We start from the raw sequence: 18,559 nt of genomic DNA on the forward strand, positions 1-18,559 counted from the left end.
TCGTGCAATGTAAAAAGCCTAGGTAGAATAACATGAATGTGTGCAGTATGAGCAGTATTAACTGTATAAAACAGTATTATATAGGATAAGGTGAACTTTTACGTGTACAGATGTGGATTATGAAATGACATGACATGAAGATATCCATACATTGCGTGTCTAGAATTATAATGGCTTTATGGCTTTATTGTATGGCATGACGGAAATATAAATCGCTTCCACTAGACGGTGCACAACAAGAAGCAATAAGTAATAAAATATCAACATTAAATAATAAAATCAAATGTACATTTATAACAAAACAATATTAAAAATGACAACATCTGTAAAGGAGGACAGATATATACAATATGGGAGGTAAATGAAATGGAATAAGAACCAGTAGCATAGGATAAATATATTAGGGAATTGCACGAAAGCAGCAAAAAGTGACATTGTGCTTTCAGGTAGATAGGTGTTTGGAGTTCAGGAGTCTGATGGACCATGGGTAGAATTGTACTTGAAAGTTATAAATGCTAAGAATGCTGCAATGTGTTGCTGCAATTGAGAAGTCATACAAGGAATAAACAATGTTACATGAAATAATCACAGTTGTACAGCTGCAAAGAAAACAGTGTTATTTGACAAATGGTGCACTTGAAGTTGCACCCTTGATTGCACTGTTTATAAATGCACAAAAGTATTCAAAATACTTGCATATGCAAGCTATAGAGAATATATATGTATAATATATGCAGTATATGTATATGCAGTATGACAGTACAAACAGAAGGAGCAGTATGAACAGAGTGGTGTGGCCATGTTAAGATATAAATATAAGTGTGCTAGGTAATTAACAATATAAAAACAGATAAATGTAAATAGAAAGGCAGAAATAAAGCACAGTAGGAAGAGTGGGTATGGGATAAAAGATACATACAATGTCAACACTATGAATGGTGTGGTGTGTAGTCTGTACAGAGAGAACATATAGTGCATATATACAGTCAATGGAGGTGAGATGTCTTGGTGGTGTTGTGTGTACAATTGGACCATAAGCTCATTTAAAAATGTTCATTCCCCAAACAAAAGCCACAAAAGAAGACAGAAGTGTAAATCTTACCTGTGTGCATTGACTCAGCAGGGATCATATTTAATGAGGGAAAAAAATCTAAAGGAGAATAAAGAGTTGAAAGAAATATAGAATACCTAAGAGCTTTACTGTGTTATATTTCATCAAATTATGAATTGATACATGGTGTCTGGATGTTGTATTTTCCTTTACAGTAATAAACACATTTCATTTACACAATAATGTAACAGGAAAAAACACAAATTGGTGTATAAAATCCACCAGAATCAAGAAATGAAATGTTCGTCTCTCAAAATTGTGTGTAGGAGGACACCCAGACCCCATACTGAATGTGCTTCTCCTCAATGTTCAGCTGAAACCTATGCCCAAGCATGTAGGTCACTGTACAGCCTGTGCAGTAGGCCCATATATAGTATCTTATTACATCTTTAGTCTAATGGGGGAGTTGCAGTTCTTTATGAAGGGTTTAGCAAAGGCGGGACTTGAACAAAAGGTTGAATCACAGTCCTTACAGGATGGTTAAAAATACAATAATTATATGCTCATAAAGAATGAAAAGAGACACCTATTTGCCCTTTCATTATGTTGATTCAAGTATGGAAGAAAGTATTTCAGTCTTATCCTGTCATCATGTCTTCCTTGACAAGTATATACCATTTCAAGCAGGATATTTTGGTAAGCCACTTTCACAACACCATGCATGTCTCTTTATCACTACAGTTATCAAAGGTATTTTCACAACACCTATAAAAATATGAGGACAAGTGCTATCAGTCAAATTAAATTTTTTTTGTTCTTCTATTAATTCTGTAACCACTGAAAGTACAATAGTCTCTTTCTACATCTGTTTTTTTCCAGTATTACCACACAGTAGCTATTCAATATGCAACAAAAAAGTGGTGGTTATTACTTTTACTTTGACCTCTTAAGTCATGTACCAAGAGCACTTGAACGCATCACAAATTCTAACAAAATGCTATGTCTTTCCTTCCAAAACAAGTGACACCATCAAAAACTAATCGCCCAGTTCTCATGTGTCCGGTTAATGGTGCTGCATCATTTCCCAGAGGTTAGGGTGTGCTACAGGATGTGGTTTTTTTGCTTTTAAATTACAATTTAAAATCCCAGTTTCTTCCAACTCTCAAACAATGCAGCACAAGAAGTCAGGTCACACATTTAAAGATCATTAACAGCCAAGTGAATCTAAATACATGAAGCATTTCAATTTTGAGCAAGCTCTTTATTTTGTTTCACATATCTATATGTGCTTTTCAACAGGTTACATTGTGAGAATACAAGTTTTGTTCTCCTTTTTTTGTATCATTTTCGAGGGCGTGGGCAAATCCTTGTGATCAAAGGTCTGCTGGCAGCTGTAGACTGGCAAACAAGAGGTTTCAATGAACTGCTCATGAGCACTGCTGGGTTTTTCTTTTTTAAATGTCGTTTACCTCATGTCACTACAAGCCAGCGAGGTTCTATTTTACTGTAAACTTTAACTGCCCTCTGCAATGACTCACAAATTGTCTAAGCACCAGTTAGTGTGGGCCAATCCCTTTTTGACACTTCGCAGTTATCCAGCCTTATAGGAGACACACAAAAAACTAATGCAGTTAGTTTTCAAAATCTGTGTAAAATAAAGATTTGTAACTTCTGAATAAATGTTTTTTGTATATATATGTATTTTTTTTTTTAGAAATTATACAGTACAATTACATCATGATTTGAAATGAATGTATATTCACATTAACCCTTTTCATCCATACATATAACATTAATTTAGACTGTTGAGCCACCCTAGGCTTCTGAGTGCACATCCACACTTACTTTGGTGATAAAAATGACTAGTGTTACGGAGTAACTTTACAGAGACAGACTGACACCATTTCACGAGCTCCAACTTGTCCATCCATTTCCATCAAGGTAAACACAGTTAATCAGTGCTTGAAGGCAGACATCTTTTCCTTTCTTTTCTCTACTCCCAGGGGACTGAAACTTTTTCCAAACTGAGGAATGGATTCAAGTGCATCTTTGTCAGTTGTTCAGTCAGATTTTAAAAGCCCTCCTTTTCAGAAGCTTGTGGTATATGCATGGGTTAGAAGGGGCATTTTGCTGTAATTAGACATACTTGTCCTTGGAACAAATTGCTTTAATAATCCCAAATTGGATCTAAAACAATTTAATTGTAAAACAATACTCATTTTGTAAAACCTGGTGCCATAGTCACACAATGAGACAACACTCTGCACACATACAGCCACACCAACATAGTCACACAATGAGACAACACTCTGCACACATACAGCCACACCAACATTTACTCTGCTTGCCTACTCCCACAGATAAGCAGTAAGAATGCACAGCTTCATTTTCTCCCACACATACAATAAGCAGGAAAACTACACACATTGATTAACAGGGTTTGGTCTTCAAGTCTTGACTTCAGTGAGCGTTACCAACTTCAACTCTTTCAGCTGGGTATTTTCCTCCTCCCTCCCCCCTTTTTTTTCGGGAAAAGCTGTTTCTCTCCAGCTGTGTTTTGACCCAAAGGCCGAGCTCCGATACAGTTTCAGAAAGTATTTTTTAAGCAAATCACGTTATGTTTTAACTGGTGCTGTGACAAAGAAAAGGGAAAAACAAAGCTTTTTCAGTCAAACATGTTTAAGCCTCCAAACAGTTCATTTGTATTGATACTGCATTGCAGTGGAAGAATGTGAGGCTCATGTAATCATCCCGAGGTTTGGTGACAGTGTTGGTACCACGACGCTGCTGGGAGGCTCCACAGTACAGATCTTCCCCCAAGGTGCCCTTTGTGATGCCAAATGGAGCCAGAGTTTTAAAGACAGCTCTAGCGACCTTTGTTCTTTTTGGCATTTCCCTAAAGGGAACAAAAAACAAACAAGCTCAGCTCTAAAAAATGTAAAACAAGTCACCATCCAGAATTGAAATTTCTGTGTTGCATTTAGGTGCAGTGAGCAAAGGTGGCTCAGGTTTGCATTCTGCGTCAATATCTAAAAACATGCTGAGGCTGGTTGCTGGCCTTCAAGAGAAAATCGCCAGCTTTAGATCACAAGCAAGTCCCGTCCTGCACCTTCCCGACCTGCAGTCATCTGTGTGCACACATGCAGGAACATGCACGCACAAAAACAGGCCTCTCCTTTACTGCTGCTTCAGCTTAACGACTTTTTCAGATGTCTCTAGCAGGTGCTTTTCCCATCAAACCCGACAGCAACCACAACACCACCAGTGACCTCAAAGTTCACCTCATAACTGACAGAAACTTTACAATGTCACATTTCACTGCCAACTGATGCTTCACATTCTCTGGATTTGTATCTCTTCTTCTCAGTGACAGTGTTTTTCACTGCATCTATCTGGAGATTGGCACAGCTGAAAACAAACCTGAGAGTGAACCAAAGTTTTGAAAGGCAAACATGTTGAAAGTAGCTTGAATTAAAAGGGAAAAGAACTCTTTCTCAGTGCGGTACCTTGCTGCCCAGTTTGAGTGTGTCGATTTCCTCTCTCTGCTTGCTCAAAGTCTCATTCATACTACACAGATGGTCGCTCATCATGCTAAGCTGGTCTTCATAGCTCCTCTTTGTCGTAGCCAGCTCATCCTATGCGAGACACACTGCAGTTACAATCTGAATGTTTTCTGAATTAGAAATATACTATAGCATATTACAGACGGGACATTATTTGGCAATGAGAGTGCATTTTACCTGCAAGCGTGTGATGTTTTGATTAGCCATTTTGACATCATCACTCAGAGTCTCCCGTGATTTTTCTGCAATGGTTAATCTCTTCGCCAAAGCTCGACACTACAAAGAGAAAGAGGAAAGTAAACAACGGCCGTCCCCAGATAGGTTTAAAGCACGTCTGGCACGCTTCAGAGATCTGCTGCTGAAGCTGCAATGAAAGTAGACATTTCTTTGAGTAATGGGTGTATTTGCGGGAAATGTCAAAGACAAATGGACAATTCAAAAAACTTAATAGGTGAGAAGCTGACTCAAGATCAGGCGCATTCCTGTTGCTACAATACAAAATGAAGGCGACTGACATGCCGGTTAGTCACAATACGACAGCACGTCGTTTAGACACGTATCTACATTCAGATCAAGCTTCAACATAATACTAAAATATTGGGTGTCGGTTTCTCAGTAAATAAGGCAACACTTAGTAATAATGGGACTAAAGAAGGACTTTTAAAGTCCAAAAAGCATGAAAAAGTTTCCGTATCTCGTCTGAGATGACATGCAACGCTTGAAAAGCAGCATGGTATGAAAAGGTCAATTCTTTCCTGTAAGATACTAGTTGGAACACTATAGTAAGGGCTTCACCTCAGAGTGAAAGTGCACAGCTTTGCTATCAGAAATCTGGAGCTGAGTGGTGAGCTCTCCCACTCTGGCCATGTAGTGAGTCTTTATCAGCTGCTCCCTGGACTCCTCGTCTCCCACCTGCAAATACAGACACAACATCCAACTAAACAATTTTTTTTTCTGTTAGGGAAGCTTCACCATGCCAAACACTGTTATTCAAACACATATTTTTTATTGCTCAATTAAATAGGTCATTTAGTTAAGTGTATGGCAACTCACATGTTCAACTGTAGGTGTTGTGCACAACATGCCAACCTGGTGACAAAACAGAATAACATGTCAGAGATCAAATCCCACGTCAGATGTTAAAAAAATCCACTTCAAGCACAGACAGGCCTCTGCTAGGACAAACGAGAAACACATGAGACGACAACGACAGAAGCTAAAACACAAGTAGTACAGAGACTAAAGCAAACAGCTCTGGATTATGTCTGTACTGTGAACTCTGCACTGACTCGCATGAACAACAGTATTCTTCTATTCCGCTATGTCAGCACATTGGAAATCTGAGTTTTATTAAGAAAAAACTGGCTTAGTGTGGGAGCTACAAGAAAAGAACAATAACACTCCCTTTGTTGAAGCAAATCAGACTCCAATGCCATGGGCACTAAAATGCATTCTCAAACAAACAGGAGCCTGAACAGTAAGTATACCAGGCTGGTGCACAGTGTCGTCTCTTTCCCTGTGGCTCTCAGCTCTGTCTCTGCTTCCTCTTGGCTCTGTGCGAGTGTGCTGGCTGCAGCTGTTTGAGAGTTTGGACTTCCTCCTAAAGCTGCTGCGAGTTGCGCTTCCAGGTCCGCAATGCGCTGGTTTTCCTTTTCCAACCGCACCTTCCCCAGCTGGGCCTCCAGGAGCCAGTGCTCTTTCTCCTGCTCCAGCCGAGCGATCTTCTCCTGGCTCTGCTGCACCTGCAGGAGGCCAGCAGGGAGAGGAGAGGAGAGGAGAGGAGAGGAGTGGACAGTGAGCTTGTGAAAAGAGGGCTGAGCAACGGCTGGGAGAAGTGAAAGGGCAACAGTATTCAGGAGGAAGTCAGGAAACTATGTAACAAAACAGTTTGTAATAATTCAACATCAAATCTGTAATAATTCAACTCTGATTAACAGAATCATAAAGAAAATATTCAAAGTAAAATGATTCAAAGCTCACTGGATATTTCCTTCCAAAAGCTTAAATTGCAGTAGTCCAAAAGACAAAAGACATTGTATTCGTTCATTAATTTTCTAATTTAGTGCTTTATAAATTTGCTCATGAAGTGACATATTGACATAAAAACAAAAGGCCAATTTTAAATAACAAACTAAACTTTTGCTGAGAACAAAGTATGCACAAACTCACTCGCCCAACTTCTCCATTCTTCACACCCTGTCCCTAAAGACCAACTGTCTGGAAGTGATCTGAAATATCACATGACTGTGTTGTTGAGTTTCCCACCGGTTCTCTGTGTTTTATCAGCAACCACGGACACTGTTGTTCTGCTGTTTCCTGTTTTCCTACATCCTCGATTTTTTCTTTAATGTCAATATGAGCCAAAGAAGACAAAACCACAGTAAACACGTTTGCACGTGAAACCGTTTTTAACTTTATCTCTCTTATAACACTGCACTTAGGGCAGTCAAACCTGGATGGCACTCTGACTCATACACGGTCACAAAGACCACAAAGGCCTGAGTGCCTGATTGTAGCTTGTGAGCAGATGTAACTTCCTTAAATAGTGACTAGACAAATCGTGAAAAGGTTTAAAGAAAGAGTGCTTGAGCTGAGTCTCTTACCTGCTGCGTAAGACCCTCTCTGCTCTCAGTGGAGCTGGTAAGAATACGACGGTTTGACAGGGCTTCTCTGTATGGAACAGACTGTGGCCTGGCCTGAATGAACAAATGAAATGGTAATATAATAGAACAGTCATGTATTAACACAAAATATGCACTTAATATGCCCAAAGAACTTTATTTCCGCAGCACTACTCTTTTTTTTAAGTTATCTTTTTGCCTTTATTGATAGGTGCAGTGGAGACAGACAGGAAAGGAAGGAGAAGAGTGGGGGGAAGACATGCAGCAAAGGGCCGTGAGAGGGAACCGAACCCAGGCCGCTGCATCGGCCCACAGCACTACTCGAAGTATAGAAAAGAAAAATGAATACAAACAAAACAAAAACAAGAAATTGAAGCATAAAAAACAGGGATAAAAGCAGCATTGAGATATAAAAACAGCCTGAAACATTAAATATTCACAAAGGTTTTCTTATAGTCTGTGTAATCCTAATGGTCGGAGTGTTTTAAGGTCTGGGGGCACCATAAGAGACCTGGTAACAACCAGCAGATTTAACAATGTACTAACCTTTTTGATAGCATTGATATAGATGGCTGCTTTCTTTTTGTTGGCTAGCATACTCTCTGCTTGCAAGGGATTGAGTGCTACTGTACACCCTCTTGGATTGTAGCCTGATGATGTGAAGAAGTCCAAGTTGTTGCTGAAGAAAGTGGCAATCTGTAACAAATTAATGTGATATTTCGTATCATGTCACTCAAGCAAAACAGATCTTTGCAGTTTCCCCAGCTAAAGAAACACCAATTAATGTCTACATTCCTCAATGCAGATACTCAGCATTCTGTGTAGCCTCAAATTAACGAGTGTTTACAGCAGGGAGATGATTCCACCACCAAGTGTCCAGGATGATAAATGTCTGAGCAATTAAGCTATTGCCTGCTCTAAAAGTGCAGCTTGCTGCACTCATCATGCGAATTCTTGATATTTTATTCAATGCTGCAACCCAGCAGACTGTGCCTCCTATCAGCAGACACATCACAGCCAACAATTGACTTGATTCACAGAGAGAAATCATTTAGCCCTTTACTCTGACTGGGTAGCAGCTGTACAAACTGTAATTTGGACAGCATCTTTCAACATTTAAGCACTGCCCACCTGAGTCCGCCTGTTCCGTGTTATCGCATTAGTGGCAATTTACCAATCTGATCCAGTTGCAGTGAAAATTTGCTGCTACTTACAATTAAGCTTTAATGCATTCCAGCTAATAACGAAGCCACACTGCTTCAAAACACAATGGAGGAAATATAAACCTGGCTGCTGCCTGCCCCCTGTTGGCCATACCTTGCCGGTGCTGCTGGTCAGCGAACCCAAAGATCCCAGGAGGCACTCTGTGGTGGTACAGAGCTTTTGGGTGACGGTAGGGAGCTCCTGCTCAATGCCAGCCTTCTGGTTGTAATGCTTTGACATCTCTAGACACACAGAAAGCAGAGAGAACAACAGCATTCATATCATGCACTGGTTTTACCATCTTGTCAGATCAAAAGGATGCTGCTTTATGCCACTTCCTTGCCGACCGATGTGTAAATTATACGCTTTAGATTTTCACATTTTCAGATTGTAAAACTGCAGGTTTTAGTGGATATTTGACCACAACCACTCACTGCACAAGAACCAAGACAAACAGACCAAGGTATTTGCTACATAAACCCATTTTCACTTAACTAAATGAGTCAGCTGTACAAAAGTGAGTCTTCTCCAAAGAGCAGAAGATTATGCTTCCATTTGGTGTCACGCTGTGATAGAAGCCTCTGGATGTTTTCTCTTCAAAAGTGGGACAGTGGTGGATTGTAAAAAAAAAGAAAGTAAGTCTGACTTTTATGAATGGCAACTGCAGCTCAGCGGTTGCGTGAGGGAATTGTCATACTGTGTGTGAATAGCTCCGGGTCAAAAACGGCTAGCAGAGCTGCTCACCTTTAATGGCATCATGAAGACTGTGTAGGCAGGCAGCCAGCTGGGTGAAGACAGCCGAGGTGCTGCTCTGTGGCATGGCATCCTGCCGAACACCTGTCACACATTGCACACATTTGTAAAACATGCATGACTTATTATTATTTTATAAGCTCCTGCTTTACATAAAAATTAGCAAATCCACCATTTAAAAAAAAAAAAAAGACAATAATTTATATGACTAAGTTAATTAATAAGTCCAACACAGTATTGACTATGATAAGTCGAAGAGATTTCAGGCAAATGGAGTGAAAATGTACTGCGTCAACCTACTGGGTAAGGCCAAAAGGTTAATGTAGTTCTGCAGTTTCTCAAACACAGATGTTACTTTCTTCGTGTCACTCTGCAACTCCTTGTTTTTCGCAGTGAGGGCAGTAGTACAAAGAGGTGCCTCACACTCTTCTTCCAGGCTGAAAGCAAGAGAGAAGATAAACATCACTACAGCACCCTCCATTCCATTACTTTATCTCTCTCACAGACACACAGCACTGACCTTTTCAGCTGGTAGGGAAGAATCTTTTGCAGAAAGTGTGTGTACGTGGAGAAATTATCAGCAAAACTCTTCAGCTTGACCACAGTCTCCTTCAATTCAACAACAAAAATCACATTTAGTGGTTCAAATATAAACAAGTATCCAAATGCTCCTGTTCAAAACTCACCAGTACTGTGACAGTGTCCTCTGTGATGCTTTGGTATAACTGCAGAAAGCTGTCCTCCAGGGGGCGCACATAGGCTGCATTCTCATGAAGATACTGTGAAAACTATGATAAGAGAGGAATTATAAATCTTAAGCACCACCACTCCATATGTAGAATCTGTGTTACTGCCTCATGCAGTATACATCCCATTGGGCACTGCACGTATTTCTTGTTTATGGCTGCCTCACCTTCTGGTTGAGAGGAGAGATGGGCTCAATGGAGGAGTCCAAGGGATAGATGTGTACTCTCTGCTCTGTATAGGAATGGAAGTTCAACAGAGCAGCCACCAGGTCCTGAATAAAGCTCAGAGCCTGTCCTGCCACATCACGCGCCTTAAGCTGAATCCACAGAAAGACAGCACAATCCACAGACAACTGTTACAGTACAGTTCTAAAAAAATAAAACGGTATGAATCCATCTGTGACATAGTTTGTGTCCAAGTTGATATTACATTTGTGACTGTGAGAGTACTATTGCATTGTATTGTAAACATCATATTTTTATTGAACTTTCTCCCAAAACATAATTTAACTAGTGGAGTTTGGTGATCTTTATATCTAATTCAATTGACAGTACATTTAAAAAATATATGTAAAAGAATGAGATATATTACATTGTTTGCAAATGATTGAGCAATAGATTCTCTACCAACGTGATGCGTAATAGGAGAGGATGTCATCATTAGGTCACACCTCAGACCTATCATGAAGGGGTCACTGTCCTAGCCGTGCCGGGTATCCAAGACCAACCAAAGATGTGCACCACTCCAATGCACAGTGCCTATATTATGTATTTACCCCACTTTTTTAACACTGAATTGTGGTCAATTTAATTTGGCTTTGTTGACAAGAAATATTTAGAAATGTAAAATAAGGGATTGCATTCACCACCTTTAAAGTGATATACCAAATATAAAAGAGGGGCAGCCAACTGGTCCTACAAATCACCTGATTAGTAAAAAGGAGATCATCTGAGTGCAGCAAGTGTGTCTCAAGTGACTGTAGTATTGCAACACCTGCATCTGGAAGGTCCAGTCATTGGTGAATTAGTACTCCTGGATATAATTACACCATGAGGACAAAAGAACACTTCAAGCAACTCCATGGCAGGTTGCTAAAAAGCACAAGTCAGGGGATGGATACAAGGAAAATTCCAGGTCAGTGAATATACCTAGGAGTACAGGTAATTCCATCATCAAGACATGGAAGCAGTATGTCACTTGCAGAAATCTGCCTAGAGCAGGCTGTCCTCAATAACTAAGCAGCCATGCAAGAAAGAGACTAGAGTGAGGGGGGGCAGCAAGACACCTGTGAGTCCTCTGATGGATTTACAAGCTTCAACGGCTGACATGGGAGAGACTGTGCATGCAAAAACTTTTGCCTATTCTTCAACAGTCATATCTTTAGGGGATATCGGCCAAGAAAAGCCACTGTTGAAAAAAGCTCCCATTAAATCTCAACTAGACTTCACCAGAAGGCATGGGAGAAACTCTGAAGTCAAGTGGAAAAAAGTTCTGATTAGACCAAAATCTTTGTTGGACACTTAACATGGCACATCATCACAAACACACCATCCCCACTGTGGAGCATGGTAGCGGTAGCGTCATGATGTGAGGATGCTTCTCGCCAGCAGGCCCTGGAAGGCTTGTATAGGTTGAGGGTAAAATGAATTCAGCAAAATATATTGAAATCCTGAAGGACAACATGACTCTGCAAGAAAACTGTGATTTGGGAGAAGATTTGGTTAGCAGCAAGACAATGACCCAAAGCATACAGCCAAAACTGCATGCCTACGGTTTTAAGACAACAGTCAATATTCTGGAGTGGCCAAGTTGGAGCCCAGACCTCAGGCTTGGCTTGTCTCAAAAAACACTTGTTGACTCACAATCCCATTGATACCTAACGGAGATTGAGAAGAATGGGGCAAAGTTGCAATGTCCAGATATGCAGGGCTGAATGAGACCTAGCTACATAAGCTCAATGCAGTAATAGCAGCTAAAGGTGCATCTACTAACTAATGACTTGAGAGGAGTGAATAGTTATATAATCAACTATTTTACATTTTATATTTTGAATTACCTTTGCAGGAAAAAAAAGCCTAATTGAATTGACAATGATTCAATGGTGAAAAAATAAAAAAGGAAAGCTTCCAAGGGGGGTAAATACTTTCTATAGGCACTGCAATGGCATGTAGGTGGGATTCACATACAGAGGAATTCCGTCATAACTCCACAGATGGTAGCTTTGACCACTGGCTCCTCAACTAAGCACATATAGTACTGTTTCAACAACGCTTCCTCAGTAGGGTGAAACTAACTGGTCTCATCTTCCCTATTATCGGGTGAACGACATAACATTTGGCAAACATTTTGACTTTTGGAGAGTGGTGAAAGCGTAACACTGCAAAGGAAGGGTTGCACTGGATTTATAACACATGGCAAAATGAGCATCACTGTAAAACTAAATGAGGAACAACAATCCTTTCATCTTGATTGTCTTTTTATACACTAAATCACATGACCTAAATATGTAGCGGACGGCGGGAATTGATGGAACTTGGAAACACCCCCACAATTTAATCAATTGTTCCTCGTATGATTTCTGACGGATAAGTCCTGATAAGTGCGCAGCAGTCAATTTGTAGTAGGATCGCAATCATGTGATCGTCAGCATGCAGCTTATGTAGTGTTCGCTTGTTGTCATAGTTACAGTGATGCCGTGTCGCTATCTCACATTGATGCAGAAAGCTTTAACAAATCACTGGATCCAGACTATAAGCTGCATCACTGCTAAAATCTAATCAGCTAGTCCTTGTGTCATTTCTGACCTTCCCTGAAAATTTCATTGAAATCTGTTAGTCCATTTTTGAGTAATGTTGCAAACGGACAGACAGACGGATAATGTAGGCCCAGCATCACATAACTCCGCCGCATTCCGTGGCAAAGTAACAGTTACAGTAACTATTGTGTTTTTCTCACTCACCTGGTGCCTTCGATTGTGTGATGGCACATTTAGGCTGTTGTAGTCACTAAATTCTGCAGAGTAGGAGAGAAAAACCGTTAAGCCAGAGCAGAATCTCAGCCCTTCTACTGAACTTTATTGACTCGACAAACATAGTTTAAATGGTTTAGTCTCCTGCCTCCTTTGGTGCAATATTACAGTTTGGTGTAGCATTACACTGCTTACTCCAGGGCATCATGTTGTTATGGTATCAGTGACAAAGACACAAGTGTTCTCAAATAGATGTCTGTTCTGGAGCAAATTGTTTTTGTCCAAGTGGCTTAGTGCCAGGTACTCACTGGTGTCATTGAAGGGCACTTTCTCCTGGATAACACTGCTGCTTTGTTTCACCTGTCTGTTCAGCTCTGACTGGCACCGCCTCAACTGCTGCTGACTGCAGGAGGAGACCAAAAGTGTTGGGTGGATTAAAATATGCATTTCAATAAATAAAACTTATTATATTCATTTGTATTCGGTTGGAGAGAAAAACTGCAGTAAGCAAAAATGTGTACCATAAAACATTTTCATAAAACTGTACAGAAAACATTTGTCATAATCAGGTTAAAATACTAACATCTAATAATTTCCAAGATAATTTTAGCACCGATATATACAGCAGGTATTCTTCTGCACAGTTTCCACCAGAGCAGAATACCTGAACAATGCTGTAACTCTACGTACATGCATTGCCTGCAAATCATGTTAGCTGCACCTCTCTGGATTCTATCACCACACCGCTGGACTAAATTATTCTGAATCTGTAAAGAAACAGTAGGTGTACCATTCTTCTGTTCGCATCCTACACTCTTTCGCTTCCCTCTCCAGAGTTTGTGATTTCACCTGTCAGGAGAAAGGGAACAAGCAAACATTTTGATAAACATTACTAAAGCTGTCAAACACAGAACACTTCTTTCTCCTCCTCCTCCTGGTGATCCTTACCTCTAAACGTGCTTTGTCACTCTGCAGCCGCTCAATTGTTTCCACATACTTTGTGGTGAGTAAGTCCACAGCTGTCTGATGCTGCTCGGCATCTTTCTCCAGCTCCTCTAGTCGTGCCTTCAGCTCAGCCTCCTGCCTCCTGTGCTGCTCATCTGCTTCATAGAACTGATATACAGCGGAAATTATTTAACTTTCAACAAAATATATACAAAAACAAAGACAGCTGATGAACACAACGTGGCTGCATACTTGGATATGAAGTCGCTCATTTTCTTCTATCTTTTTCTGCAGGTCCTCATCAAAAACACTCTGAGTCTGTAAACCATGCTGCGAGGGAGAGTCTCCTTTGCTCTGGAGGAAGTAAAGTAGCTGTCAATGATCTATTAACTTCACAAACATTACTGTATAATCGTAATAATTACAGAGCACGTAAATTCCATAATCCCTCTCAAAAATGCTGTTTTTGCTATGATGAGATGAGTTTTAGGATCATTACAAAAAAATACATCATACATCCTGTTTCTTCAACGAACTACGAAGCCAATCCCTTCTTTCCCCCCCTCATGATCACCTTCCCCTTTTTGCCCTTGGCTTCACTAACAGCAAGCTCCTCTTGTAGCAGCTCCACCCTCTTGGCCAGCTGTTGGTTCCTGAAGCTGAGACTGTCCATCTCCTGCTCCTGCTTCCTCAGGCTCTGGTCCCTCTGCTTCAGCTGCTCCTGATCAGGAAGAAATATGAGTATAATTAATAACAAATCTTTTTAAAATCTAATGCATGATCACTGCCTCTTAATCACCATCAAGCCATTCTGTTGTCATCGTGCAACTCCAGCAGAATGAATAGCACCATTGCAACAAGTACTAATCAGACGATCTCTGGGCATCTGGATTTGTTTAGCAGCAATGAAAATATAGTTGTTTACAGTCCATCTCCATTAAGTCTTAAAGGCTAACCCTAGCTAAACCTGAGCCCTATTTTACCATATTTCTATGTGTAAATCATTAATCAGAACAAAATCTTTGTAATTGGTCTAATATTGAGAGAGAATGCTACAACCAACAACCACGAAAAAGCTACAATTTAATACCACAGTGCATTTGTACATAGTATTGGCTTATTGAGTGACTGTTTGGCTGTTATCCTGCCAGGCTTCTGTGTGTACTGATGCCAGGGGGTATACAATGAAGCAAGTTTGACATAGCCAGGCTGTTTATTGTATAAGCAGACTGGACAAAACCTAAACCACAAGCAGTGAAATGAGTATGAACACGGTGGTTCTCAAGGTTCTTTGTTACCCCAGGTTTTTTCATCAGGCTCCCTGCATGCTCCCATAAAAGGCCTGACTCTACATCTGCACAAAATAGACTGCTGGCATGTCACCTACTTCAGTCAAGAGGAACAGCTTGTTATAATAACGCAAAAATGTATTAAGGTAAAAAGCACCATTACTGAAAATGGTGCAGTGAAAGTTATATTTATTTTACCACGTAGTGCACTCTCAATGCAGCTGCTTGTTTCTAACACGATAGCCACATATTAGAACTGTTAAACTTTACACGTCAGAAATGTAAAAATGACACTCAAGAAGAGCATTTAGGACTGACACCGCGCCACAACAAAGGATATGCAGAACTCGCTTTAGTAAGTAAGCAAAAAAATATAATCAACGTTAATGAATTATTCTCTGTGAGAAAAAAAACAATAGACTAATCAGAATTCTAGTCTGTTTTATTCGCTGCAATGTCAATAGTGTAAAGTGGACTTAGCAGCAAATCATTATGAAAAACAAAAACATATTTCTACATTTTCTGCATCATTAACTGAATGCAAATAGGTTGCCATGGCAAAACAGCACATACAGTTTGTTCTGTGTGTAACTCCACAATTTTTTGTGGCATTAGAAATGTACAGCTCAACAGCTTTGCAGATATAACATATTCCCTCAGCTGAGAATCTGTTTCAGAAAGAATTACGGTAAAAAGGATCATTACCGGAACTGGTGAATTACAGCCAATTTCGATCACAAACTCTAAACAGAACCTCCTGTGGAACAGGTTAGCCGTGCAGGATGATCTAGTCAGGTCAAAGCAGAGCAACCGTCGTGACACTGAAAACTCTGGCTTAAGGCTCAAAATAACTCAATGACCTATCATTCTTGCTTAGTAACACAGCTCTCAGGTCAACTAAATAACTTCAGTTGATAACATTACCACCACAGTCTGCAACAGGTTTCTCCATCCTTTAAACAGCATTTTTTCTTTAGAAAAAAAATTCTTTGGTGTAGGATTTCTTCTTCTATTGCCTGGCAGTTGTCACCCTGGTGAAAAAGATCTGCAAGGTGCAAGTGTGCAGACAGAAGTGTTTTCATCCATTTACAGCACAGCTGGTTACAACTTCTGCATGTCAGAAAATTTGCAAAGAACGATGTATGACTTTGTTGCCACAAATCCAAAACACGCAAAGATGAACCATTGACACTGTCATGCAAGATTGCTGTTACATGCTAGACACACATCTATCTCTGTATCTCCTATACATAATCGTTAGGCACTTATAAAATTTGAGCGTGCCAGTCCCAAAAACGTGCACTTTAGTTTGATGCAGACAAATGCCCCGTGTGACTACATTTCAGCTGTTTGGCAGTTGCTGGCTGAAGCATTGTGGCTAAAAATTGGACTAATACCTAATATTGTACTTAATAATATTAGCTATACCTAAGATTTTTGTCCAATTTTCTACCTTTTATCAGGAGTAACATTGTATATTGCAGATGGAACGTGTCACTTTACCTTTAGTGAAGCAGAGTTGGCCTGTTCATCCACAACTGCCTTCTTCAACACCTGGTTCTGAGCACGGAGCTGTGAATACATAAAAAACAAGATACTATGACATAAAACACAAATGTAACAAAAACTGTTGTCTGTGGTCAGGATTTAGATTTACAGGCAGTTTCCAAATAAAGAAGAATTTGATATGTACACAGTACCCTGCATAAAGCTGACTTACTATTTGCCTTTACACAGAAACTCTGTGTCCTACACCTGTGTATCACTGTTTTTCATCCTACTCTACATAATATCAAGAGTCATGAAGATTGTTAAACTGATTGTGCTTCTCTGTACAGCTGGGAGCCTTTAAACACACTAAATTAAGCAAAATGGGTGCATGATGTGTGACCGTTGCACAGTCAGCACTTCCCGAGCAGGATATCGTTCTTAGCTAACGGGGAGATCGGAGTTGAAGAGGAAGCGGCTCTTACTCCCCGTGGTGTCAGCTGACACAGACACAAAGGGCACATATAAGAGAAAGCACAGACTTTACTGTCACTAGATAACAAATTAACCATCAAAACTGTTTACAGCCATTAAACACTCAAGGGACACTTTTCACAGCTATGATAGACTATTACATGGTCAAAATATATTGCAGGAAACTGAAAACATCCAAGCTTCAACATAGCATGACAACAACTCCTCATGTACTCTATTCCAATATCTGTATCATACCAGTGTACATTTAATTGCTTATATGTTTACTAGTGCATCTGCCTCAATCTGCCCTTTCAGGATAGAGATTATTGTAGTTCTATGGTGTTAGGTGCATTCAGTTTCAGGTAAATATACATAGACACCAAGATAGAATGGCTCATCGACTCCACTAAATTTCAGTGTACAACATGTGTAATGAAACACACCGAAGTACAATTTGTCATGTATTTCAGATGACTGTCAGACTGTATAACAAAGTGGCTAACGCTAACAGTCCAATAAGAGATTCTGTAAACAACAGCCTACCAACAATGACAAGTATCACTTTAGCAACATTAAAGAAGCAAACACCCAGTTTTACCTTTGAATACTCCTGTGCCAGCTTGCTGTACTTAGTTTGCAGGTCTGTAACGTTAGCCATGGTCGCTAGAAAAGTTCTCCAGTCGCTAACAGTTGATGCTAGAAAACGGTATCCTAGCTTGTCCAGTTAGCTGCCTCAACGCCGTACCTCACACTGTCAGCTGCTTCTAATGTTGACGCTGGACACGGTGAGCTGGTTCCCGGCTAACTCAGGTTAGCTAGCCCACAGTTAATATTAACTACTCCAAGGGGGCTTGTTCCGTTACTTGGGGAAACTGACCGCAGGTACATTGTGACAGAGGAACGGTCATGAGTCCCGGAAAATGAACTGCTTGGTAGTCATCTGATTTACGCTAGCAGCCGGACGTTATTCCGACTTGGCAGTTATGTTTTTTTAGTTAGCACTCGTAGCGGCGACAGAGCCTGCTAGCTAGCTAGCTGACTAGCCGACAGCTAACGAGCTATGTAGCAAAACAAATCCCGACACCGAGCAACACATGTAGGTGAGTATTATCTGACAGGAGCCGAGTGACCCCGCGGTGCCCGCTAATCGTATTAAAGAATGGGTGTAGCTGCTGCTAAACTAGCGAAATAGCCTTAAACAGCCATTGTGGAGGAACAGTTTCATTTTCTGGCTAACCCGCAAAATCCTCAAATGAGAGCTAAGCACAGACAGAAGCAGGGGTCAGAGTTGAGAAAGCAGCAAAGTGGTGAGCTGCTGTAAAGAGGGCGCCGTCTAGTGTTTGTAGGCCTTAATAGATAGATAGATAGATAGATAGATAGATAGATAGATAGATAGATCATACAACATAATGTGATACTCTCAAAATGCTGCATAATGCTTTTTTCATTTGTTA

General features: G+C 40.3%; 1 protein-coding gene across 2 annotated transcripts; it reads right to left on the reverse strand.

Annotated features, from left to right (window-relative positions):
• Positions 1 to 2,291: 2,291 nt before the first annotated feature.
• Positions 2,292 to 18,375, reverse strand: ppp1r21 (protein phosphatase 1, regulatory subunit 21). Of its 2 annotated transcripts, none has more exons than XM_023268162.3 (22): positions 17,704 to 18,375; positions 16,644 to 16,712; positions 14,456 to 14,572; positions 14,104 to 14,205; positions 13,855 to 14,019; positions 13,697 to 13,755; positions 13,215 to 13,309; positions 12,898 to 12,950; positions 10,105 to 10,254; positions 9,878 to 9,979; positions 9,712 to 9,800; positions 9,492 to 9,628; positions 9,183 to 9,275; positions 8,553 to 8,680; positions 7,782 to 7,931; positions 7,218 to 7,310; positions 6,102 to 6,356; positions 5,668 to 5,703; positions 5,410 to 5,526; positions 4,792 to 4,890; positions 4,558 to 4,686; positions 2,292 to 3,947 (listed from the first exon to the last, which is right to left on the reverse strand). In XM_023268162.3, exons 1-22 carry the CDS (start codon positions 17,761 to 17,763, stop codon positions 3,918 to 3,920), a joined length of 2,328 nt encoding a protein of 775 aa, XP_023123930.1. In that variant the 5' UTR covers positions 17,764 to 18,375; the 3' UTR covers positions 2,292 to 3,917. The 2 variants fall into 2 exon arrangements, with proteins under 2 accessions (XP_023123930.1, XP_023123929.1); XM_023268161.3 differs by having other exon boundaries at positions 14,426 to 14,572; positions 17,704 to 18,374.
• Positions 18,376 to 18,559: the final 184 nt, after the last annotated feature.

Source organism: Amphiprion ocellaris, chromosome 16, assembly GCF_022539595.1.
Source record: "Amphiprion ocellaris isolate individual 3 ecotype Okinawa chromosome 16, ASM2253959v1, whole genome shotgun sequence".
NCBI classification, from domain to species: Eukaryota; Metazoa; Chordata; class Actinopteri; family Pomacentridae; genus Amphiprion; species Amphiprion ocellaris.